This window comes from Lepidochelys kempii, chromosome 8 (genome assembly GCF_965140265.1).
Source record: "Lepidochelys kempii isolate rLepKem1 chromosome 8, rLepKem1.hap2, whole genome shotgun sequence".
Lineage (NCBI taxonomy): Eukaryota > Metazoa > Chordata > Testudines > Cheloniidae > Lepidochelys > Lepidochelys kempii.
Genome location: NC_133263.1, coordinates 64,703,757 through 64,731,371, shown reverse-complemented (window position 1 = coordinate 64,731,371; position 27,615 = coordinate 64,703,757). Strand labels below are relative to the sequence as shown.

Genomic DNA, 27,615 nt, shown 5'->3' with positions numbered 1-27,615 from the left:
GCTTGAATTCAGAAAAGCTATATGACTCAATGATGCCTGAGAAAAAGGGAAAAGGAACAAATGTTAAGTCTTCTATTTGATCTGTGGTCACTAGTATCCCAGAAGTTTAGGAAGAACGTTGGTTCGCTTCCTACACTTTGGACCAGGTCTTTCCTGGCTGGCAAAGTAATGGGTCCATTGCCGATGAAGAGAGTAAACGCCTCCTGCTAAGGAAAAGAGTGAGAAGGAAGTGTCCCCTCCATCCAGGAAACCATCTGTAGATACTGACTTTTTGGTCAATTATTGGTCCATTCCAGATCTTCCATTCTGAAATAAGATTACTGAGAAATTTGCAGTAAAATAACTCTCAATCTCTAGATTCCTGGGACTTCCTTGATCAGCAACCTAGGTATGGTACAGCAACTGCACTTGTTTTACTGACTGATCTTCCTGATGATCAGAAATCCTAGAAATCTGTTTGCTAAGGAAAAGCACAGAATTTGTGTTTTAAAAGAGAATCTTTAGTTTTTACATTTTGTGAAAAAATAAAAACATATACAGTAGAACCCCATTTATCCAAGCCTCCATTATCCTGCTCTCTGAATTAACAGAAACACCAGCTGCCCAGGGCTGACAGCATGAGCCCCTGCCACCAGAGTCTGACAGCCCAAACCCAGACTCTGTCAGCCCCAGGAGGCTGGTGGTTTGGTTAGTATGGAGACCCATATAATGGAGACTCAGATCAATGGGCTCTACAGTATATCAATAAAACACTGGGGGAATTCTGTGCCACTGCACATGCGCAGAATTCATATCCGCTGCAGATTTCTTTGCTTCCATGCAAAAAAAACGACTCTCTGATAGGGAAGCAAAGGGAAACTGCAAGAGCAGTCACACGCTACTCCCTAGTTGTGCAGGTACATTGTTTCAGGCACCCAAAGCAGCCAGCAGAAAGGTAAATCACTGCAGGCCTGGGGACACCCCAGCAAGTGGCTCTTACCCTGAGCCTGGATCAGGAGTGGCTGGGGCTGTGCCAGACCCACCCCCAGAAACCTCCCCCAGCTGCAGGAAGCTCAGCATGCTTTCCTGCTTTTCGCCCCCATTGCTCCTCAGCTCCGGGGAAAGGGTCACTGTAAGGGGAGCCACTCCCCCATCCGCCCAACCCCGTGCACCCAGACCTCCCATACCCAGACACCCCGGCAAGCCTCACCCCGTACACCCAGAACCCCCCTAGATTTCCATATCTGAATCCCACGCCACTGAACCTTAACCCCTGCATCTGGAGCCCCCTACCCCCACAGCCCCTTCCTCAGGACCCCCACCCATACACTTGGACCGCCTCCCACTGAGCTCCCTGCACTCAAACTCCCACCCAGATGAGCCCTACCCCCCTGCACCACCCTGAGCCCCCACATTCAGACCCCCATGTCACTGACCCCCAACTAGCTGCACCCAGACCCCCACCCCACCAAGCCTCATGCCCCCAGCCCTCCCTGCTGAAACCCCCACACCCAGACCTCTCTGCTGAGCCCTAACCACCTTCACCTGGAAGCCTCTGCAGAAGCCCACTACCCCCACACCTAGACCCCCTGCCCCTACTGAGCGGCTTGCACCCAGACTGTCCCACACAGAATCCTCTCACCTGGATCCCCCCATACTGAGCCCCTCCACGCTTGGATCCTGCCTGGCTGAGCCTGCCCACCCCACACCTGGTGCACCTAGCACAAAGGGGCAGGGCCCCAGAGTGTTTATGGAGCAAGCCCAGGCCTTGTGCTGTATCAGGGTCAGGTGCAGCCTCACCACTGACTGTGTCCCAGGCAGGCTGCAGGGTGATTTCCCACCTTCATGCAGCCAGTGGCTGTGCTCCCCATTGCCATACTGGAGCTTCTGCATTTATTTATTCACAAATAAAACTCACAGAATTTTAAAATACTGTGCCCAGAATTTTTATTTTTTTGGCGCAGAATGCCCTCAGGAGCAGTTCAACTTATACCTATATATGTTGTGGCTAAGAAAACTAAAGTGCTATGTTTCAGTTTACTCTCAGAAAAACAGGGGGGCAGGGGATGTTGTTTTAATCAGAGAATTTTGATTCTTTTTATCACAGAAAACTAGGATCCCTGCTGATGATGGATGATCATGATGTCATAATGAAATTAACTGCCATTGATCAAAGACTGTTAGATTCTCCTGTGGACATCAGTAGGAGCAGATTCACCCTGAGAGACAAGTGACTGTAAGGAAAGAAGAGGAGATGTCAGACTGCAGTACTGAGCAACTGCTCTTCGGCCTCAAGGGCACTCATATGGGTACGTCAAGGTAACATCTTGTCCCCACTTTGACATGTGTAAATGGTCATTAAATAGGTTAGTGAGAAAATATGGACCATGGCTTTACTCTGCTGACAAAACAAAGTTCTATCTCCAACTGAATGAGTGCTGCATCTGAGCACCCTAACCAGTGTACACTTGAGAATAGCATATGAAGAGAACTGTCTGAGGCTTAGTCTACACTACAGAGTTAGGTCGAGGTAAAGCAATTTACATCAACTGAATTATGTCAGTGTCTACACTACAATGCTGCTTCTGCCAAAGTAAGTGGCCTGCTACTCCCACATAATAACTCCACCTCCACAACAGGCGCAGCACTTATGTTGGTGTAGTTAGGGTGACACACTGTCCATGCAGACACTGTGTGACTTAAGAATGACAGCCAACTGCTATTGTGTCAGTGTCAGGGCTGCCTCCAGCTTAAAGCAGCTGCAGCTGTGAAACCCACAAGAATGTCAATTTCACTGCTGATAAGCTCCCTGCTGTGAAATTGAGCCTGGCTCAGGGCTCACAGATGCAACAGAAGGACAGTAGTGTGGACACCAACAGCCAATTGAATTACTGTAGTGGCTGCAGGTCGACTTAAACTAAGTTGACCTAAACTTGTAATGTAGACAAGCCCCGAGACTCACTTCAGATGGGGAAAAAAATAGATACTAGTAGATTGGGTGAAGCAACCAAAAGAAATGGCAAAGACAGCTGCTCCCTTGATTGAAGGTATTTATTCTCCACTTACTGAGCTCCCAATACAGAAGTGATTTTCCATCCTCACCTACTTTTAGATTATCAGATGGCAGCAGCGACCAGGACAGGCTGAGAATTTTTCTTTCACATGTTATGATTACCCATTCCTTTATCACTTTCAAATTAGGCTACTGTAATGTGCTCTGAAAGGGGCTACACCTAAAGATTATTCAGAAATGTAGGCTAGCCCAAAATGCCCACTTGCTAAAGGAGTATCTCATTGGGAAGTATGTTACAACAAGATTCCACAATCCACATCGGTAGTGTATTCTTTTTATGGGTGGAGTTTAAAATGTTGATCTTGTCCTATATAAAGCTCTAAATGGCCCAGGACCTGCCTACCTCAGAAACTGCCTCTCTCCCTGTGGGATATTGCTGGAGTTGTGACTGGCAGAAAGTGCTAAACTGGCAGTCCTACATGTTTTCTCAGAAAGTAGAGCTTCCTTGATAATTATTGTGAGGGGTGTCATCTGCAGAGTCTCTGAAAGAAGCATACAGCATAAGTACTTGGGACGCTCTTTTACGAAGGAATACTCGGGGTGGGAGGGAGTGGCACTAACATACCTTGTTTTTTTCTCTTGCCTGTTCACAAAAATAAAATTTCAATTCCACATGTGCTATGTCAGGACTTTATATATGCATATGGGAAGTGTCTTATTCTAGAAAGTGTTTTCATTGTTTTTAGGCAAAACAAAGGGTTGCTCAGTCACATTTCATGGCCCTTTTATCACCCAATAGCTTACTTACACTTAAAAATTACTAAAGGAGACAGGCAGATGACCTCCTATAAACTATAAATTATGGATATCAAAGTTCTACTAAAAGACTATACTAATAGGGTAAACTAGATTAAATATTGGGCTAATCATTTTTTAGGCATTCTGGTACACTGAAAGCAACATTTCAAACTGAAAGCATCCGATGAAGTGAGCTGTAGCTCACAAAAACGTATGCTCAAATAAATGTGTTAGTCTTTAAGGTGCCACAAATTCTCCTTTTCTTATTTCAAACTCAAAATATCCTCTCTAGCAATTCTTAGATTAGGACTTTCTTCCTTACGAACACTGTTTGTCAAACCAAAGGACAGTTTTAATATGTTTAGCACCTAGACTGGGCTGGCACAATAATACAGCTCTTTTCAAAAGCAATTCATTTTTAATTTGTAAATTTCTCAGTTTTCAGGCTGAATGTGTAAGGATACCTTTTTTATGTCCATAATGTGCTCTGATTTCAGTCTTTTAGAAATATATGTAAAAGAAACAAAACCTCTCTTATTCTATATTTCTTTCCTGTGACTGGCTCCCACCAGTACAGACTGATCCATAGTCTCTTTTCTACTTGTCAGTTAGGCAGGCAGCAATCAACAAGAGCAGAGTATTTTGGTCTCTTCCAAAGGGTCTGCTTACCCCCATACATTTAGGGCTTGTTTTCACTACCAGGGTAAGTCGATCTAAGTTATGCTACTCCAGTTACGTGAATAACGTAGCTGGAGTCGACGTAGCCTAAGTCAACTTTCCTTACTCTTCTCAAAGATCTGGACTACTGGGGATGACTGGAGAGTGCTCTACCATCGATTTAGCAGGTCTTCACTAGACCTGCTAAAGCAACACCCGCTGCATTGACTGAAGCAGTGCAGATCTCCCCAGTAGTGAAGACAAGCCCTCAGTTAAGATTTTTCAGAGCTGTAACTTTACAGCAAATGAACCTACCAGCCCTCATACAGGCATTGCTAAGGGCAAGCATCTGCACATGTGGGATTATGTCACAGTAAAGAATCACCGGATACCTAATTCACTTCTAAATTAGTTGCCACCAGAGCATACTGAGGGACTGTGAATAATTGCTTGCCTCTTCCAACAAAAGGTACACATACAGGGGAGTCTTTTAAAAGCCCACTGAAGTCAATGGGAATGTTTCCATTGACTTCAAAAGAGCTATTTCAGACTAAGAGAGAAAAAAAACTCTAGGCACTAGGCCTCCGTTGAGGCAGTAAATTTGAAAAAATTCTATTCAGGCCCCAGTAAGGCCATTGCCTAACAGGATATAAGACACAACTAGGACATGCCAATTAATATAGCCTACATAGGGTCAGAAAGAAACAATACTAAACCACGATCCTCAAAATGCAATGCAGCAACCACAAAGAACCAAAAAAGTAACCTGCATCATTTGCTGAATGTATGCAAACAGCACCAAACAGCCATCTTCCAGAACCAGTTTTAGACCACATTCCATTTTCAATCTAGAATACTGAAGGCAATGAGAAATCTAATCCACTGGGTATAAACCACAGAAGTCTGCTAATCCTCTCAGAAACTCCAAACAGGATAACAGATTTGAGGATTTTCTGAATTCATAAAAAAAAAAACAATCGCGATAAATCCTTAAGTTTCTTCAATACATTTAGGGAACATCTATCATAGCTTTTTCAACTCAGGGTAGAAAAGACCAGGGCAAGGAAACATCCTGAATGATTATGAAAGCCAAAAAGAAAAGGAGTACTTGTGGCACCTTAAAGACTAACCAATTTATTTGAGCAAAGCTTATGCTCAAATAAATTGGTTAGTCTCTAAGGTGCCACAAGTACTCCTTTTCTTTTTGCGAATACAGACTAAAACAGCTGTTACTCTGAAGCCTGTCATTATGAAAGCCAGTGACTACTTGAAGGAAAAACTGGGCAAGATTTAAAAACTAATTAATCAGAAGAGAACATGATCCAGAGAGAAAAACGAAGAAACTCAGTTTCTGTACACAATGATACAAGATGATGGCAACTAGGAACACCACTTTCAGAACAGTAAGAGAAGGAAAGCAGAGATGTAAGACAAAAAAAGAGAAATGTCTCTGGGAACTTAAATACCAGATTAGGAACAGAAATGGAGACATGGTAAGAGGCAAAGCCAGTCAGCAGCTTTACGGAACCTAAAAACCAAGGGAGAATGATCTCAAGGGCGCTGCAGTAAACTGAAGAGCGAAGACATTCTTTTCAACACCATGCAATATCTAACACTCCAAAATGGGAAAGTTACCAGAATAGGTACTGGAAAAGTCCTGAAGGAATTCAGCAAAGAAACAATTCTAGAAGCAGAAAGAACAAAGTACCACACTCTTTCTAACTTTCTCTTCACAGATTCAGTTTGTTTCCTATCTCTGAAGAGGAATTTGTCCTCTGGAAAATGCCAAAACTCTATGTTTCTACTAATACCTGCCAGGCTGACAAGTGGAGGAGGGACCATCCACCAGTCCATGTTGATGAAATCAAATCACCTAAGATCTTGTTTCTTGATCTGAGTGGAAAATCAATGGAGAAAAATCTATACACAGCATCTTACTAGAATATGTTCTAAAAAATGTTAGAGAAGAAATTATTAGAACAAGGTGTGAAACTGCACCCCATATTCTTTGCAGTGATATTATGATGATATAATTACAACAATCATAATGTATTTTATGCAAGCCGTATGAGGCATCATTGGAGAAGTTATCATTTCCTGAATATGATTATCCTATCTGTATGCATGTATCATTTTTGTATCTGAAGTTATGAATATTGACTATGTATCTGTATTTCAAATGTAGTTACACCTGGGTAATGCCCACTAGACAAGATGTTTTCCGTCTAGATAGTGGATGGGGAAGGGCCTATTCAGGGCAATGTCCCATTAGGAAAAAACAATAGGCCTTAGGGGAAGCTTCTATTTCACCTGGGGAGCCTTCCTGAGAATGCTACAGACAGCCTATGAGTAATGGCAGCTATAACTCTACAAGGACATGTGATGAGACCACATCTCTATGCTCCATCTTGGAACGTCAGTATTCTTCCACAAGCTAGTCTGGGAATCAAGCTTTGGTAACAAAGTGTTCCCGCCATATGCGAAAGCGATATAAGGCAGGGATTGACATCATCTGGGTTTCTTCACTCCCCACACAAGACGACTCCTGGAAACATCTGAGGAACAAAGACTGACCTGGGGGAAGTGCTGGACCCAGGCTAAAGGGATTTCTAGCCTGTGCATGAAACACCTGGGAATTCCAAGCTGTAAAGCAAGTGCAGCTTGCCCCTTAAGAATCTGCAGCCTGCTTGTATCATCTCTTACGGTGACAATCTGCTATTCATATCTAATCTATTTAATATAGCATACTTAGTTTGTGTGTTTTGTTTATTTGATAGATAAACTGCTTTGAGCTGTGTGCTATCACTTAAAATCTCTCTCTTGTAGTTAATAAACTTGTTTTTACTTTATCTAAACCAGTGAGTTGGAGTGAAGTGCATGGGAATCATAACTCAGGGACAAAAGGCTGTTTTGCATATTCCTCTCCACATTGAGGGAGGGGGTGAATTATGGGCTTACGCTGTACAGTTCTCTGTGCAGCACAAGACGTATAATTTTGGGTTTATACTCTAGAGGGGGTAAAACTTAAGGAGCAGGGAGTAGCCTTCCCATGCAGGGGATGGTCAGAGAAACTGCTTGTAACTGCAGCTGGGTACGCCCCTACCTGTATGTATGCTGGTTTTCGAAAGTACAGGCTGGAGGGATTTGCAGCTTGTCACAGCAGTACAGTGTGAGAGGAAGCCAAGGATGATGGGTCGGGAGGGCTCAGTGGTACCCCAGTTCCAGGTGGCACCCTGAGGGGAACCTGTCACACAAGGAATAAGTAAAATAGGAAAAGCCCACAGAATGACTGCTGTTCTTCACTGGAGAGTACAGTCAAAAATTCTGCCTTCATTCACTGAAACATAGTCAGTCACCAACTATCCCATTTTCTATAGCATATTGTTTTCCTGATTGCAAATCTAGCGTAAAGATTAAAATAAAAACAAGACTTGCATGAGAGTAAGTTTTACATGATATAGATTGCACAAATGAAATAATTTTGGTTAGCTTTCAGATGCCCAATTTTTCATTATAGATTGTATTATCTTTCTCATAATAACTAGTCAACCATTGCTTGGTAGTAAAAGCTGCAGTACTGATAGTTTTAATGTTATTTATACTACTACTGTCAGATGGCACATGCTGTTTTTTCTTGGGGGGCGGAGATGGCGGTTGTAGGGGAGATGTGCGGTAACTTAGATGCTAAGGAAATTAATTTAAAAAAGTTAACAATTTACATAGTATGTAACATAAGGCATAACCGAGTAGGGCTTGAGTTTGCTTAGAAAGACTTGTTTCTAAATGTCTCTACAAAATATACTTAAAGTGCTACACTTTCAAAAATTATTCCTAGTTCTCCCATTCCCAATCAAGTATATCTCAAAAGAAAAAAGGAGTACTTGTGGCACCAGAGACTAACAAATTTATTTGAGCATAAGCTTCCGTGAGCTACAGCTCACTTCATCACTCATGAAAGCGTATGCTCAAATAAACTGGTTAGTCTCTAAGGTGCCACAAGTACTCCTTTTCTTTTTGCGAATACAGACTAACACGGCTGCTACTCTAAACACACAAAGGTGCTTTTACAATATGGTGGAGTGCCAAAGTTATAAGCCACACACACGGAGAAGGAGTGTCTTTTCATAGAAAATACCTAAATAGGAATTTTGTTGTTTTGAAAGCAGTGTTGGAAATATGTCAAATGCCAATGATTCTCTGTAAAAAGGTGTCATTACTAGTAATCTCATCAGTATAAAGTTAACATCAACCATACAGCATTATACTACTGATTTCCATTTTTGAACTTCAAGTGAGGATCTTTAACTGCTGGTGCCAATGGACCAACTTTAGACATCTTCTCAAGGGAATTTATACACTAACCACATGGATATACATAAAAAGCCTTAAAAAGTCCTGATTGAGCATATGTACATGCAAAGGGTTAAGTCACCATATTGCTACTGCACACATCAGGCTACAGGAATGTAAAGTTATGCTGTTCATAATGTGCTGGATGAATCACAGGCAGAACTGAAAATTCTTTATAGTAAGGGATTAATGTAGGATGTTTACCTTCATATATATTGTTGTTTGGGCTGGGTTTTTGCCAGTTTCAACTGTAGTTATCATTTGTCAGTTAAGAAACAGCTGAAAAGCAATGATCAACTTAAAATGCCTAAAAGCTTTCACACTCCTCATTTATTTCCATCAAATGGTCCCCCTCTCTAATACCAAATCTAGTATTTAAAAACAGTGTTTTGCTGATTATGATACCTAAACTTTACAATTAGTTTTACACGTTTATATTAACCGTGTTCATAGATAAAGCATTCCTATCTCAAGGACAACCTCTTCAAATGAGAAAATGAAAATACAAGATTATATTCTTTGTTTAGGTATACAAGTATGGAAATATTTCATTTGCATTTGTTTAAGCCACAGAGTTCACATTCAGAAGGCTTTGCCTCAGGGCCCAAATTTAAACCCTGACAAAAGAAATACTCGTATCTTGACCTGAACAAAACTAAAAAACGGTTTTCTGGAACCCAACATTTTTACCATTAAATGCCTTATTCAAGTGTCCTGCCAAGACAGAAAATAGTTCAAAGTGACTTTTTATCATTATCTGTTGGATCTATAACCTGAAGAAGCCACCTGGAGTCTATTATGCAAATACCTACCAACAGAGTTTTTTAAAATGTTAATTATTTTACCCCTAGACAGTAACGGTTCTCAATGTCCATATAGGTTTCAGAGGAGCAGCCGTGTTAGTCTGTATGCGCAAAAAGAAAAGGAGTACTAGTGGCACCTTAGAGACTAACCAATTTGAGCATAAGCTTTCGTGAGCTACAGCTCACTTCATTGGATGCATTCAGTGGAAAATACAGTGAGGAGAATGATATATACACAGAACATGAAACAATGGGTGTTATCATACACACTGTAAGGAGAGTGATCACTTAAGATGAGCTATTACCAGCCGGGAGGGGGTGAGGGTAACCTTTTGTAGTGATAATTAAGGTGGGCCATTTCCAGCAGTTGACAGGAACGTCTGAGGAACAGTGGGGGGTGGGAAATAAACATGAGGAAATAGTTTTACTTTGTGTAATGACACATCCACTCCCAGTCTCTATTCAAGCCTAAGTTAATTGTATCCAATTTGCAAATTAATTCCAATTTAGCAATCTCTCATTGGAGTCTGTTTTTGAAGTCTTTTTGTTGTAATACTGCGACCTTTAGGTCTGACATCGAGTGACCAAAGAGATTGAAGTGTTCTCCGACTGGTTTATGAATGTTATAATTCTTGACGTCTGATTTGTGTCCACTTATTCTTTTACGTAGAGACTGTCCAGTTTGACCAATGTACGTGGCAGAGGGGCATTGCTGGCACATGATGGCATATATCACATTGGTAGATGTGCAGGTGAACGAGCCTCTGATAGTGTGATGATGATCACATGCATCCGATGAAGTGAGCTGTAGCTCACAAAAGCTTATGCTCAAATAAATTGGTTAGTCTCTAAGGTGCCACTAGTACTCCTTTTCTTTTTGTGAATGTCCATATAGTCTATCCTGTCTAGTAGCTAACAAGCATGTGCAATATGCTTGCATGCTATAACTCTATGGATTTTTATTTTTAAAAGGGTTATTGGCCTTTCTAAAAAAATTTCCATCCACTTCCCCCAAAAAACCCAAGCACACTGACACACAGTATTTTTTTTTTTTTAAAAAAGCACCTGGAAAGTTCTATTTTGCAATCTTACCTATTAAATATTTAAACACAATTCAGCTGAAACCACATATTTTAAAAAATTAAATGGTGACAAAGGCCACTACTTTAATAGCCGAATAGATTGAGTTGTTTCAGAAAAGCGAGATTAAAATGTTTTGTCCATTTTACTTTCTTCTACTTTCTAGAACTGCTCTTGATAATGAACACAGTTGAGCAACATCAACCAGAGCAGTGGAAGTAATGTCACTACTCTACACCTTCAGTGTTATATTTACCACGTGAGATTTACCTCACGTAGACAGTACACAGGAAACAGCAGCTTTGTATTTATTTTTAAAGAGTTCCATTAAAAAAAAATATATACTGTCAGAATCTTCCAGGTGTTTTGTAACACAGCAAGGTAAAGTACAATACATATATAATAATTTATCTCAATTCAGATCTCTTATCCAAGATATTTAAAAATACTGTCCTCTCAAGGCAAATATTACCTATGTATTTTAGTGATAGAATTAGCTCTGCAGAGTCTTATATGGCAACATAAAAAAGGTGATTTACTTTATATTTCTCCTTCACACACATCCTGCTATGTACAACCAAATTTAACTAGTGCAGAATCTTACAAATACAAGTATTCAAGTGTCACATCCAATTTCAGCCTAGAATATGTGTGTCAAAGGTTGTCTACCCTACTATAGTCCTAAAAAACATTTTCTTTAAGTCTACTCTGTTAAATGTTTTTACATGCACTCAAAATCTAGTATTTGTCAACTTCTGAAAATCAGAAGAGTTTCCAGAATGCTCATCACATGCATGAGAAAACAAGAAAGAAAACTGTGAAATATGGATTTTTCCCAATTTGTTTCCCAATTTCCATACCCAATATGCTCAGTTTAAAAATAAAAATTCTAAAACTTCATTGTATATTAACAAATGTTCTTTAATATAATTGATTTTAGAAAATACTGTTTAAGTAATATGAAACCTTTGCTGAGCATGTGGGAAGAGGTACAGAAAGGGTGTGGATTTAATGTGCGAATTATGGGGAGTATGTGAGCAAGGTTCTACAGTACTGATGAGAATCCAGCTTTGCTCCCACTCTATTCTCCCTAGACTTGATCCTGTGAATTTCATCCAACACTATTTCCCCCTACACATATGAACAAATGGAGGAGTACAGATGCTCAAAAGAGATACATTTGGGAGGGAGAAGGGAATAAGATAGCTGTAAATGGTTAACCCTTCAGCATTATGTCTTGTTAAAATTCAAACTATGCAGGTATGTTAAATTACACAGTTTGATTTTTTTTTTTAAAGTGGCAAGCCAAAAACAGTGTCCAATAAAGCAGGTTAAAGCTGTAACTAATGTAGCAAAAGCTAACCAAATTGTAATTACATAGTTCATTTAAATTAATTTATATTTTTCTGATGTGCCCCATAAAATAATGTTGAGCAGGTAAATATGTATAGTAAAATATTTTAAGAGACTATTACACAGGTATTGCACATAAACTAAATAAAAACTTCAGTTCAGTGGCTGACTGAGATTTTCAGTGCATATCTAAAGGTAAATTTTGTCTAGAAGACTTCAGAAATGACAACTACAGCTGTTTGTATAAAATGATACTTTAAGACAAAAATCACACAATCTTGAAATTCTATTTAACGCCAACACTTTGTTCCTATATACATCAAAGCACTTTGCAAGAAGGGTATCCTCACTACTGCAGTTTACTTAGCAGCTCTTCTACTGTACTTTCAGTTGTTTTTCCAAGTTTAGCTGGATGGATGATACTCATCTGGGTTGTAATTGCCAAGATACATTTCAACAAAATCACTCATTCACCTTTACACCACTAGAATTCAGGATTTCCTGATGCTTAACAGGGGTGCATTTTACATTAGTGGCAAGAAAACCTGACTGAAAAAATAACTTTCCAACTAATCGGAATAGCAGCAAAGATCATATAAAGTATTTTTTCAGTAATTTATTATAAAGCACCTCTTCTTTTGACTAACCTAGATTATTAAAATTAAGGGTTTGCCTACACAGGGGTTTTTTAATGGATCAAACTGAGTTAAGTCTGTTTAAACACACACACACTTAGACGTGCATACTGTCAAGTCAATCAATCATTCTATAAAATTACATGTTCAGATAATAGTTTATAACAGGATTAGAACTGATGACGAAATAGAGTGACATTCTTCAAGTATTTATAATAGCCAAGCAATTATTGTTATTCCATTAAATATGAAGGAGGAGACTGTAGCTGGCCATGCTCAGGGTTCGAGTAAGTGGAAGAATGGGACACAAGGTTCTCCTGTCACTGTAGTTAATCCACCTCCCCAAGAGGTGGTAGCTAGGTCAACAGAAGAATTCCTCTGTCGATCTAGCACTTTCTACACCAGGGGTCAGGTCAGCATAACTAAGTCTCCCAGTGGTGTGGATTTTTCACACCCCTGAGAGACGCAACTATGTCGATGTACGTTTCCAGCACAGATTAACCCTGAGTGTGCAACAGACCAAATTATCCAGGTCAGCTGGACATCCAGCTGCACAGGGACTAAAACAGGCAGGGAGAACTAAGAGATGAACAAAGTACAGAGCAGTTCAAGACGAGAAAAGCACGGGTTAAGAACTCAACACCTTGCATAGACTTCAGTTTCCAGACCTGGATCTGGCCTTCTCGCTTTTGCACAGGGCCACATAGTCCATCTAAGTTACTCCAGTGTGCAAGCTCAGAAAACTGAAAATAGCCTGCTAGAGGGTTCTTTCATCTTTCCAATTTGTCCTGCTAGGAATAGGATAGTTCCCTTCAACCAGACCATTGTTTTCAGTGTACACACAGTAAGAAGAGGATAAACTTTGGGACATACCTAATCAATTTAGTTTAGCTTTGTAACTTAACTGTCAGCCAGAAAAGAAGTGCTACTGGCCCTTTACATTTCTTCCCTGGTTGACTAACATCTGTCAATGAGGGGAGGAAAGTCACTACACCTCTATCTCTCAATACTGTTTCCAAAGCCATATTACCATATGTGGCAGAAGTACGCATGACTGAGCAGTTGTTTAAAAGAAAGTAGCAACCCTTCTTCAAAATAACGTGCATTCAAGACAGCATCACTTTAACGCAAGAGGGCTTGCAAAGCCCAAGCAGGCCAACAGCTGGTATACAAATTTGGGCTGGATAGCTGAATTAAACCGATTAAGTCTCCAGACAATCCATATCTGAAAAAGTCTTCTCTACTTATTGATCTGATAACGTTATCTCATTTAAAGACATTTTTCTATCATGCTTAGTTTTCACTAAGTAACCAAGGTTGATATTATCCCTGTCCTCCCTCCCCCCTTCTTCTTGCTAACATTTTATTACCCTCTTGTTGAGTGATCTCTGAAATCAGTTTGCAAGTTGCTCTGGGCAAGGCTCACATCTGTATCTGTTTTAGGACATATTTAGAACACCTGTGTTGTTAAAAATAATAAATAAAAATAATATTATTTACTCCAATAGCATTAGAAAACAGTTTTCAAAACAAAACCACATACGTTGCATGAAAAGCCTACTCAAGGTGGCTTCTGGGACCTATATAGAATCAACCAAATAATTAACATTACATTTAATGATTTGCACTTTTCCCATTTTTGTCCACAAGCATATCGCATTATTTTACTTTGAGTTATTTGAATTGGTCTGCTGCTATTTACAATTCAGATTTCAAACTTCTATAAAAAAAAAATTGCAATGTAACTTAAGAGCACAAATTTCAAGTTGTACAGTCCACTGTAAAATTTGCACTTTGTTGCTGTTTAGTTATGCAACTCATCCAAGGATCAGAAACAGTACTATTTAACAAGCGTGTTGGTTAGTTACTGAAGTCATTTATTGTTGTCATTCCCTGAATGGACGAGTTAGCTGATCAACAAAGCAAACTACAAGTATCTTGGTACCACACTGACCTCCAACCCAGCCAACATACTAGAGACTGCCATTTCCCCTCCAACTCCCACAGCCTCAGAAGCGAGGGGTGGTGGAGGGAGAGGAGGCAGCGGGGAAGGGAGGATTTGTCTGAGCCAGCAGGGGAAAGACAACCTCTTGGTCCTTTTTTAAAGAGTACACCCCTCCGCCCTCTTTGTGGGCATTCAGCCTCCTTGTGGCCCTGAAAAGGAGAGCACTGCAGTGCATGGTGGTACACAAGGGTTTGGCAAGTCTACTGGTTCCCACGCATTTAATTAGAGGGTTTATAAGCCCTCTCCCCCAGCCCCGTGGGCCGTTCTGCTACATATTCACCTGCAAACTGAACACACCACGCACATGTTTATTCATTTCATTAAGAACTGGAAATCTCAGGCAAACTATTATACTAAACTCTGTCATTCACCCAACAAACTGAGAAACCCTTTTACTATACAGAAAATACAAAGTAGCTAATAAGGCCAAATTGAAAGTTTTGCTTCCTATTAGCCAAAAATTAGTGACATTTTCAAAAATGAAAATGTTTCATTATTTGCTCCCTTATAAATCTTGAACGAACTTCTAGTCCTGAGGAGTCTGTCAACATAAGGCTGATACACAAAAACTGAACACTTGGCACATCAAATTTCATAGAGCTTGAGTTGGCCGAGCACAATTTTTGTGTTTGAGGAATAAGGCTTCAAATGGCCGCTACCACATTTTTTCTGGTGGTGGTTTTAGGCCATTAGGCCAACACAGGAGCTACATGCAGATGAAGGCAAATGTTTCTCAAACAGTGACTATCAGTCCAGCACACTACAACAGTTGCCCACCAGTGGACAGAGCAATTTCCAGCCAAGATACTCACCCAACTCCCCACTGTTCAGACTAGGGTGATCAGATCAGTTACCCAGCAAAAAGTACTGTCACTTTCCAGTCACAACGCTGGATCTTTCTCCCTTAGCTATTTGGTGGCCTGCAACTGAAAATTCAGCCAGCCCACTCATGACTTCTCCTCTCCAGCTCATCAGTAAGACAAGTCAGGTTCTTTTATTTACTTCCCTGTGACCTGCATAGTTTCTATTGTATCTTTTTATTTGGGTCTCACACTCAAGTTTAGACAAACGTCCTTCAAGTATGTCCTGTTTATTCTTCAAAGAAGTACTCCTCGATGGTTATACATGTACTGACTTGCCTAGTCGAGTGTTGGCTTATGAATATTTACAGGCATTAAAAATGGTAACTATTTTAAAAAGGTGTTCCAATCCAATCGATACACGCACCTATTCTGAATACATGCATAACAGAAACTTGTACCATTTCTTCAGAGAGCTTTATAATAAGGAGAGTCATGGGGATCTCACTTAAAAAAAAAAAAAAAACAACCCACAAACCCTTGTCCCTGCAATTCTTGAGAGCCCCACTGGCATAAAAAATTCTGTGCATTTGCTAAGGAGCGGGACATTTTCCCGCATTTCCATTATACCTTCTCTTCAGTTCCTCAGAGGTCTAAAGAGGAACAGACACTCCAGCTTGCCATATTCAGTAGAGCCACTGGGTGAAGGAAACAAAGGACAAATTAAGCTTGATTCAGGTTTTAAATATGTACAATAAAATAAGTTACTCAAGCCTAGACTAAATCAAGGGGGTAGGTCGATCTGAAGTTACATATTTTACACTAATTAAGTTATGTAACTTAATTCAACATAGCTTAGACAACTTACAGCAGTGTCCATACCATGCTATGTTGTCAGGAGACCCTCTCCCATTGACATAGCTTCCACCTCTCAGAGTCATGTAGTACTGAAGTCGACAGGAGTGTGCTCTCCCATTGACTTATCGCATCTGCACCAGACCCGCTAAATTGATGCCCACTGCATCGATTGCAGCAGCACCAATTAAGCCAGTAGTGAAGACAAGCCCTCAAAAAGAGATGCATACATTTTACTCAATCAACTAGATTTTACAAATGAGTTAAGAGGAGGCAAATGATCATTCAAAAGGCAGGAACTACCCTTAGACATACCATATTATTGTTCGATACACAAAAGCCAACCTCTAATTTTAAAATTTGGTGACACTACACTAACGAATTGAAACATCTAATTACAACTCTATAGCATAATCTTGACTGCTAGGATCTTTTCCAGATACACTGACCAGAGCATATATATAGAAAAGAGACTCCAAAGAAACAAGTCCCACAAAATTTGTCTATGTTATGTGAAAACAATGTACTTTAACCTATGCTTTCACCCATTCCTGCAGCTTACCACCTCAAACCTTATGCCTTTTTCTAAATGGGGTGCACACTCACAATCTTGCCATCAATAAATAAAGCACATAGCAAAAACAAAACAAAAAAAAACAAAAAGAACAAATTCTTCCTGGGGAGATGAAAGGAAGAAGAAAAAGGAACCACAGGTGACAACTGCTAGATCTTTTAGTGAATTTCTGGAAGATGTTCAGATCCCACAGCAAAATCTGCAGACTGGGAATCTGAACACAACAGAATCCAATGCATTTTTCTACTACTACTTTTTTTTTCCCCTCTCATTTCTGTATGAATTTCAACTTTCTATTATAACTATCCACTGCGGTCATTTGTACAGGAACCAATAAAACAAAGTATTTAAAAGAAAAATAACCCTCGTGTTCCTCATTAATGCCAGATATTTTATGAGGAATAAACTATTTTGGAAAAACTGGGAACTAAATAAAGTTCTAAAACTCATTACTTGAGCTTAAAAACAGGTTTATCTTTTTTCCTAACAAGAATCAAAATTTTCTGAAGCGTCCAACTGAAACATCTGCCAAACACCAAAAAAGATGCAAGAGCAAATATCCCTCAGGGAAAGAAATTTAGATCTTATCACTAGCATCTCAATGACAGTCAAATGTATGCACCTTAGACCATGAACAGGATACAAATATAAATTAATCCAATGGATCTAAAGTAAATCAAATTATTAAATTATAAGACTTGGATCATTTTTTTTTAACTACAAATAAGGTCAACACATTTAAGTGCAAGCTCCTGAATGTCAAATAAAGTTAACAGTCAGTGAACTGCCTCCTACGTTCAATAACAAGCAAAAGCTGCTGGTCTAACAAAATTAATTCAGTTCCTTAGCATAGCAACAGAGGTTATCGTAGTATTATCTTTTGAATTATAAACATATTGTTACTTTCCCTTACATAACTCCATGGAAAAGTGTACTGTTTAAACAGTACTAGATAATGGCACTTAAAATGATTAACTTTTTAACTACAAAATCATGATCATAATACTGGAATCACAGTTGTCTCACATTTAACATGCATCAAAGAAAGCTTATCTTCACTAGAGAAATAATTTGTCTAACCACAGATCTCTCTCTCATGATTCTAAAACATCCTGTAATCCAAACAAAAGAAGTCCTTCAACAGTATCTTAGCTGTGTTATGACTCATATTGACTATCTTTACACTTACCCCTAAAGTTAAGCTCAACTGAGCCGGAATCATGTCAGCTGAATCATTCTGCTGCCCATATGTGGTCAGTGTCATGTTACAACGGAAGTGGCAAATCAGTCCTCCAAAGGCTGCCCACAATGCCCCAGGGACTGCAAGAGTGGCCTCTTTGGCCATCTAATTTCCACTGGCCTAGGGTCAACCCGTCCAGAAGCAACTTACTTGTATACACTTCCCAGCACACATACGTAGCCTGTGACTACATGCTGCTTCCGCAGCAACCAACTTCTTTTGGCAACTGATCCATAAAGTTATTACTGATCCATATATTTCCAGATCATTGATCTATATTAGATAATTCCATACTCAAGAAACAGTTTCTAAATAGCTGTAGGTCCACCATTGGGGATAAACTGCAAATAATCACAGGATTTTCCCTGGGGGGACTACAGAAGTTATAATAGTTTCTTCCCACACTTGGCTGAATCACCGCAAGATCCCTGAAAGCTCTGCAAAATCATCCATAATGCACAGCTGCTTGAAGCAGTATCAAACTCTGGAATACATACTCACAAAGCACGCCTGAGTATAGCACGAGCATAGATGCAGGATGTCACAGGAACTCCACTAAGGGCAGTCTACACAGACAGCAGCATAGCTGTATCAATGCAGCTGCACCGCTGCAACATCTCTAGTGAAAACGCTCTATGCCGATGAAAGAGAGCTCTCCCATCGGCATAATAAAACCACCTCCAGCAATGGCAGAAGCTATGTTAGCAGGAGAGCGTATGTCAGTGGAAGACCTTATGTTGGTGTAACTTATGCCATTCAGGACAGAGGCGTGGTTATTCACAACCCGGAGCGACATAAATTATGTTGACGTAGGCCATGTCTATGCTACAGCCTAAGGTTGTATGCCACCTGAGGGCACACGGTCTCACTAGCTAAAAGTGAAATAACTGCATTGAGTTAAGTACAACAAACACAATTCTAGTTCGATAAGCCCCCAGAAAGCTAGAGATACAGAAAAGAGCAGAACAGCCCGTATACAGCTACTGCCTCATATAGGAAAAACTCAGCAGTTACACCACACAATACCACAAGATTCACTTTTCTGAGCCAAGTGCTCTGAACAATAGTTTGAGCTCCCTAACTTTTGTATTTGAAAACATTAGTCAAAGTAGTTACGCATCATCCCTTCATTTAATTTCTTACAGATTGTTGTATGCTTCTACGTATGCCTCACTCTTAAAGGTGATCTACTTTTTAAAAAGGACCTGTTTTTGCTTTCCTGAAATCATTTCTTTGGTAGCAATGGGGTTCTAGCTGTGTAGATCTCATCGGGCCTAGGAAGACACTTTGATGACTGGGAAACCTAGTGAAGTAACAAAATCATAAGAATGAAAACTGAACAATCGAGAGGGGGAAAGGATTTTTAGTCAGACCTGCTTATTTTTGTATTGGCAATTTGGCTTCAATGACCATCCAAATTGTTGATTAAAGGAGATCTGTGATAAAGATTCAACACCTCTACCCCTTCAGCTAAGTTGTAAGATCTCGTAAAAAACGTACTCCAAGCGCCAACAAAAGATCCTTCAAGCAAACCAGTGAAAACCTAAACTTTTATTTTAGACATATTGGGAATGTAAAAACTAAATACATAAAAAAAGGGGGGGGGGAAATCAGGCCTCTTTTATATATCAAAGAAAAAAACAAGCATTTTTTTAAATGCTTTGCAGGTCAAAACTGAGATTCTTCCTTTTTTAAGGATAACATATCAAGGAGGTGGAGAAACTATTGAATTTCTTCATCTATATTCTAGTCTTATTGCTTTCTACTCTTTTTCCATTTCTAATGCAGCAGAAGTGAGTACAATATTTCAAATATGGATACTTCAGTCCTTCTTACACTGCAATAATATTGAATTGCATTCTAGGTAGTCTCAAGCAAAATCAATATTTGAATGGAGTTATTTGTCTTGATTTACAGATCTCGGAATCACAATAGTTATTTTACTCCTATGCACTGTCCTAAGTGTTATATACCCTTCTATACTGTGAACACTATCTAGTGTTAGTTGCACAAAGCCAGTTGACACTGAGTCAACAAAGCTTGTGAATGTATGGGTTAATGTGCCATTCACTGTAAATTCTACATCTCGGAGCTTATCAAATAAATAATTATTTATTGCAAACCCTATTCAAATACATTTCTTATATAAAGAAAAGTTATCTAAAACCAATTTTTATCTTGCTTGAACAGTAGTACCATCATTAACGTGTTAGAAAATAGCTATCACCTCAAGAAGTGAACTCAGCACTCAACTGGCATGAGAAGTGAAAAGACTTTCAGTCTATGCAGAGGAAATAAGTGTTGGACTGATTTAAGAAACTGATTAATGGGCACTAATTTGAATGTTTTTTTTTTTCCTTTCTCCAAAGCACCACAAATAAATTTGAAGTAAAAAAAAGTTTCTACTGCAACTCTGTGGAGCTCCAAAGCTTGTCTCTTTCACTTCTGAAGAAGAGCTCTATGGAGCGCCAAAGCTTGTCTCTTTCACTAACAGAAGTTGATCCAATAAAAGATATTACCTCAGGCACCTTTTGTCTCTCATATCCAGGGACCAACACAACTACACCACCCCTGCAAATGTAAATTATCAGAGATTCAGCATTTTAAGAATTTTAGAACCTAAGATCAGTATTATAGTCCTGGGCCCTTGTTTTTCTATTGGGCCCTTGTTTTTCTTTTAAAATTTAGTTCTACAATTTGAATTCTTCCCATATAATTAAACTTGATGAAAATTACATTTATTGCAACAAAACACAAAACAACGACTCATATCTCACATATTCAAAATTACTTTGGTTTAACAGGATAGTAGATATGGTCAAAATATAAGAGATTATTCTACTATGCTTTATGAAGTAGCATTGACAAGTATAAATGGGGAAAACTTCAACACAAGCTAGAGGTACTGGCAAAATCCATAGTTAGATACAACATATTATAAGTTTCAACATTAATACTAAAACAATAGGTACCTCATATCACCATGAGGATGACCCTACACAACTAACTTTTCAGTGGGACTACTCATGTGGGTAATGTTACTTACAGAATTGAGCCTATATTGACCAAAAAACTTCCTAGCACTATTTGAGCTCCAGCCCACCTGCAAGACTGGAACATCCATTCAATATTAAAAAAAAACACCAGATATGCCATAAAAAGTATCACAACAAAGAAAAACGAAAATATATCATTTTTGAAAGGAAAGAAGTTTCCGTTTTAATTTTAACTTTAAGAATGACATGAAAAGGTGAGATTAAGAGAGAAAGGAGGATGAGAATAACCTACAAAAGCCCTGTAAAGATATGCATGTGTAAAAAGCGTTTGCATGTTCAGCGCCAAAGAATGACTAAATCACAAGATGTAAAATGAGGTGGAACAGACCCCATCAACAGGATTACCTTAAAAAAAAAACAACAACAACAACAAAAAAAAAACCTATACCACATTTTCTCCGGCTGAGGGACAGAACTCCCCCACCATCCGCAGCAAAAGAGAAAGGTATTCAAACAAGTCCTACCATGAATAAGCTAGCCTCGAAAGATAGTTTTAGCCCCAACTTAAGCAATGAAATTCCTTGACGTTAAAGCTTTTGGAGGCCTGAGCCGCCTCTGTTCCCTACGGACTGTTTTCTGCAACCCTCTCAGCCAAAGACCGAGCAAATCCGCCTTTTAGAACCTGTAGCTCCAGGAAAAGAGACCCCTTAAAATGACGCCCAGTCCGAAGCGCAGCGACCCTACATACAAACAGCCCCCACCAGAACGAGCACCGGCCGGGGCTGCCGCCTCCACGCTGCTGCTGCTGCTAAGGGCACGGGGCAGGTGTTGCCGAGCATGGGACAGGGGCTCCAGAGCCCCACGGCCCAGACCGGGAAGGAGACCAGGTCTCAGCGACCCCCCGGCACTAAGCACGTGCCGGTGCCGATGCCGCCGCCGCCGCCGCCCCCTCCTCAGAGTTTCACTCTGCACAGGAGTCAGGCTTAGGACACACGCACGCACACGCTCTCCCCACCCCCGGCCTCGGGCGGAGCGGCAGCAGCTGCAGCCAATGGGGACCTGACCACTAGTGATGGTGGCCAATGGGGCCCGGCGGGAGGTGGAATCGTCCTCGCGCCGCGGCTGCCCTGTGTGAGGTAGCTGCCTGCAAGGAAGGGAGATTCTTGGTTGCGGCCGCAGCTGCCGACAGGGGCGGTCTGGGCTCCGCACCCCAAGCTCCCGGCGCCGCGGCCCCTTCCTTCCCCCATGCCTCACCAGACAGTTTTCGGTCTCCCGCCTCCTCCGCGCGCCGGGGCTCCGGAGCCGGCCTCGCTGCCTCCGCGGAGAGATCCTGCCGAGTCAGGGTCAGGCCGGGCCGCGCCGGAGGGACGCTCGCTGCGGGGCTCCCCGTGCGCGAACCGAGCGGCCGCGACGGTAGCAGCCCAGCCTCCTGCTGCTGCTGCCAGGACTGTAAACATCCCGGCATCCCCGAGGGGAGAGAGGCGGGGCCGGCTCCGGGCTCCTCCTCAGCGCGGGCCCCCAACCGTCCTCCTTGCGCTGAGCGGCCCGGGCGCGTCGTGTGCTCGGACAGCGGGGTGTGCCGCCAGGAGGCCAAGCTCGCCCTGGGGAGGTAGCTGGGCCGCGCGCATCGGAGCTGCTCTATCCCCGCAACTGCTGTTGCGGCAGGAGTTTGGTCTGGCTCGCAGAGCCCTGCAGCGCCCAGCGCGTGCCTCCAGGCTAGGATGGGAGGGGGGGGTTCTGGACTGGGGAGCGCCTGGTCCTGTGGCCAGGCCGCTGTCTGTCAGAAACAACGTGCCTGGGTGCTGCGCTGCTTTGGAAGGGGCAAGAGACTGGCTGTTACGCTGTGAAGAACCTAAGGCAAACCTGCAGCCATGTTTTTGAATCCAGATCAGATGTTGGGTGCTGCGGCAATTCCAGTTCCGGTTGTGTTAGCAAACTCTGCTGCAGGGCTTTAGCAATTCGTAACAGCCTAGCTCGTCCTTGGAATTGCAATGCGCTTAAAAATGAACTGGTCCAGGACCAGCTCCTAAAAAGAAGTGGAGAGTTCATCCATGCACAAGCAAATGTATTCTCAACCAGCTACCTTCTTCCTTTATGCAGTGGAGTTTGCGACCAGAGATTGTAAACTCTCTCAGGCTGGAACTTATTTTTTATGTGGTGGTACATTGCCTACCACAGAAGTATCCTAACTCGTGCCAAGAACTCCTAGGCACTACAAAATATACAGCAGCTCCCCTGACAGGATTGAAAGGGGCTCAGCAGTTTGAGCTCTTATTGAAGTAAATCAGAGCAATAAGAGCCCAGGATTTCTGAAAAGCAAACAGTGGGTCCCTAGAGAGAACCTTTTATTAGATCAGCCATCTACCTGACTTTGTCCCTGTTTAGTGTAGGAAAAGGAGGTATGTTTAGCAAACATGTCAGCTAGCACATGATATTTAACATGTTTTTAAACACAACTAAGCACCTAGGTTAGACAGTGGTGTTTACAAATGTTAGCTGGTCATAGTTCCCTTGAGGACTAACCATAATCCATTAGAGAAAAATGAAAGCCTCCTACCAACCAGCAAACAGAATATTCCTGGCTTTCTAATGGCATGTTTCCTGTTTCTAGCTGTTCTCTCCTAGTGGGAGAGAACTGAAGTTAAACCTTTGTTTAGGAATTAAAAATAAGAACAGCTTCCCTAAAAAGTACAGAAGAGAGAGTAGGCTCTTCTCTTTCTGGAGAGATGGAGAAGCTCTCCCTCGAGATCCTGATCCTCTCTGAATGCTGAAATGAGGACTCAAGAGGCACAAAACACTGGAGTGGAAGCAATAGGAGGAGATGGTGCTAGTCTAAAGAGTTTGAGGTTCTCAGTGGGTATGTCTACAATTCAATTAAAAACATGCCAGCTAACTTGGGCTTAGGGACTGTTTAATTGTGTAGATGTTTAGCTTAAGTCCTACAAGCCCGAGTCAGCTGGGCCAGCCGCAGGTGTCTAACTGCAGTGTAGACGTACCCAGTGTTCTCCCCCAGTAGATGAAGCAGCAGCAGCACCTGACAGGGAAAGAAGAGAGAGTTATATGTGGGAATTTTCTGTCTCCCTCCCTTCCAGAAGAAGAATTAGGGACTAGCATATCATCCTTAAAAATCACTTCTTAATCTAAAATTCAAGAAATGGCATGAGGGTGCAATCCACAAAGGTGCTTAGGTGCCTGAGTCCCATTTTTAGGAACCACTGTGATTCACAAAGCTCCCACTCAGCTGCCATCTAACCCTGTAGGTGATTATACTCACAGGGCACCTAAGTTTTTGTCTCTAGGCATGTGCATTGCTACCTCACTGTAGGTGTCCAGGCACTTATCTCCTGCCTAAGCCTCACAGCAAATCACAAACCAACAAAGTCTGCTGCCTGAGTCACATAGATTTTTTTGTCCAGAAAGGGCATTCATGGTCACCTAGTCTGACCTCCTGCACATTGCAGGCCACAGAACCTCATCCACTCACTTCTGTAGTAGGCTGAGTTATTGAAATCTTTAAATCTTGATTTAAAAATTGCAAATTATAGAGAATCCACTGTTTACTGTAATTCAAACCAGCAAGGAATCCATGCCCCGCACTGCAGAGGAAGGCAAAACAAACCTCAAGATTGCTTCCAGTCTGAGCTGGAAGAAGATGGTAGTCAGTTAGACCCTGAGCATGTGGAGGAGACCCACCAGCCAACCAGATACCTGGGAAAGTATTGCAGGGACCTGATCAGAAGCAGTCTATAATAGCTCACACAAAATAGCTATGAAGTTGGGGAAGAAGGACCTCCTTTATAATTGTTTGCCTAGTGTGAGCTCACAGGATGTGAGAGACTCCTAGTTCACGTCCCCTCTCCTGAACTGTAGAAGGGATTTGAACAGGGGTTGGCCACATTTCAAAGGAGTGTCCTAACCACTAAGCTATGCAGTCATTCTAACTTTCACTGGCCAAATATTTAATTATTAAAGTATTTAATCTGGAACAAATTCATTAGGCAAGCTTGAGGAAGCCCTAAACCAGCATATTACATAGCCCAGTGGCTAGGTTATGCACCTGAAAGGTAGCAGGTGCCTCTTCAAATCCCTTCAGAAAGGGGGTGGGGGACTTAAAGTTCTTGGCTGAGTACCCTATCACTTGGCTAAAAGTTATGAGGGAGGTCCACACACACATCCACCAGTTTTGTGTGAACTTGCTAGAGGGGCTGATCCAATAGGCAGCCTTTCAGTAGGATTTGTTATACCATCAACCTTTGTGTAGATGCAAACCAAATTGGCGAGCACTCCTATTTTGACACTACTGATACTTTAGTTTGACAACATCCTGTATAATTTTGGTGAAGTTCCTGTTTTGTAGAAAGCAAAGTAGTGTTTCTCTAGTGGGCTGTTTAAAAAAAAAAAAAAGAACCACTTAAAGTTTTTGATAGGTTTGGAATGTTAAAAGTAGTCTTGGCTGTGATGGATTAGCAGCAGAGTGAAGAGGACTTAGTCAAAGGTGCATGATAAATGTTATATATCAGCACCAGTTCTGCATTTGTGTACGTAAACACAAATATACACAGTATATATACTTTACACTCATTGTATTTGTAGAGTTGGTAACTGTTCCAGTGATATTTCCCGTTTTAAGTATGAAGAATATGGCTCAAACTAGTAGAGTCTGCCAACGGAGAATGAACTTCAAGTGAGCCTATTGTATATGCAAATAAATATAGACTATTCTGGTGACCCACAAAAAAATCCAGAGGGTTTCAGCTATATTGTTTGTCTATCAACTGGACAATGACCTGAATGGTCTTTCTTGATAATTACTCATTACCTCCAGTAGAAGAGCTGACAGCAGAACTTGATGGTCAGTTATATTCGCGAAACCTTAGGTGCATCTTCAGATACTTCAGGTTTCCTTCTGCCCATTCCACTGTTTCTTGTTCTTGCCTCTTAGACATAAGTGCCCACAGGATTGCCTGGCCTTAGATTATCCTTACATGTTTATGTTCTAGTGCTTTAAAGGGGAAGTCCAAGGGGTGCGTGTGTGTGGATTTTTTCCATTTTGTCAACGATATATGAATACTCATTTTTTCCCCAACAATAAAGGGTGTGGAAAGGGTAATTTAGGGTTTGTCTTAAAGTGACACTGCGAGTTAAGTGCAGGTGAACTGTGAAGAGAAGGGATTTTTTAATTAGACTGTTTAAGGCCCCAATACTGCAAAATACGTGTGCTTAAATTTACCCAAGTGACTAGTCTCATTGACTTGAATAGAACTATTCACAGTGAGTAAAGTTAAACATCTGTATAAGTCTTTGCCGAACCTGGACCTTATACTGTTTATTTTTGTTATTACCTATTTAACTTCAGTAACTAATTAACACTTTAAATAAAGGAAGACTTTTGAAGATTCAACATCCTCACCCTTCAACTAAGGTGTTAAGAAATCACAGTAAATATTTAATCACTAGTAATCCAAGAAAACACTAAATTTTACATTCTTGATATTTCTAAGCTACAAAGTGAGCAGAAAAAACTTCAATACACAAATAAACCTTTCAGACTGTAAAGAAGTCTTGTGTGTTTTTTTAAATTCTCTTGCAAGTCTCATTTTAAAAAAATTAAGACTTAAGGATGAATTTTTAGACGGTCCAAGGTCAGGCTTTTTCTTTCTCAAACACAATTTGTGCTCACAAAATGAATTGGTACAAGTCAGATTGCTTGGTCCTCCAATTAGCTGATGAAGTCGTGAAAGGCATAAAGCAGACAGATTGTACACGTGGGCACAAATGGCACATGCACCAAGGAGGCTGCTCTTTTACTATTTTCATCATTTAATTTTACTTCACCTCTAAATAGAGTTTCACTCTCAGTTCCCTATAAATAATTTCACACGCTATGGATTGGATTGTACTCCAAAGACACTATCTTGCAAGGCATTGAGCAGTCTGACCTCAATCCCCCAAATTATGCTCTAAGCATAAGAACTATTCACATGCTTCAAGTTAAGCACATGTTTAAATGCTTTGCTGGATTGAGACCAGACTACTCAACACTTGCAGGACTAAGCTATGAAAGACTGAATTCACAAAGCACTGGAGGGTTCTGAAAACTACTGAGTCTGCTTTAACTGTGAAGAGAACCAGCTATCCCAAGAAACAGAAAATAGAGCAGGATTTTGCTCTTGGAGACCAAAGACTCAGAAAGAAAAGACAAAATGAGTTTAGAAAGGTGACTATACAACTGGTATACATTTCTGTATCAAATATGCTCATTTACATGTAAGAAACACAAACTTTCTAAACTAACTTTCAAATGGCTGTCCAAATCAAAGACAAATATATAAATAAAATTTGAGACTATATAGAATGATTCTTAATGAATGTTCATCAGAGTTCCCAATCCATGAACTGTGTTGGATTCAGGTAGTTTATCCAAGGAGATGTCTTCCCATCCATCTAGAGGGTTGTGGTTTTTTTAACTGTGGCTTG

The 27,615-nt window shown here is 40.9% G+C and overlaps 1 protein-coding gene across 10 annotated transcripts in view; it reads right to left on the bottom strand.

Moving 5' to 3' along the window:
* NEK7 (NIMA related kinase 7) overlaps window positions 1-22,676 on the bottom strand; it is a 124,741-nt gene extending 102,065 nt beyond the window's left edge. For 2 of the 10 annotated variants that reach the window (XM_073356757.1, XM_073356761.1), the window contains exon 1: window positions 22,393-22,675. Coding sequence is in view for 1 of the 10 variants with exons in the window: in XM_073356762.1 (XP_073212863.1) it covers window positions 21,900-21,977 (78 nt within the window). In the remaining 9 variants the exon portion in view is untranslated. Of the gene's footprint in view, window positions 1-14,038; window positions 16,043-16,103; window positions 16,172-21,899; window positions 22,118-22,392 lie in introns of those variants that run through there. The other 8 variants (XM_073356754.1, XM_073356759.1, XM_073356752.1 and 5 more) reach the window with 8 other exon arrangements.
* Between the last annotated feature and the right edge of the window lie 4,939 nt (window positions 22,677-27,615).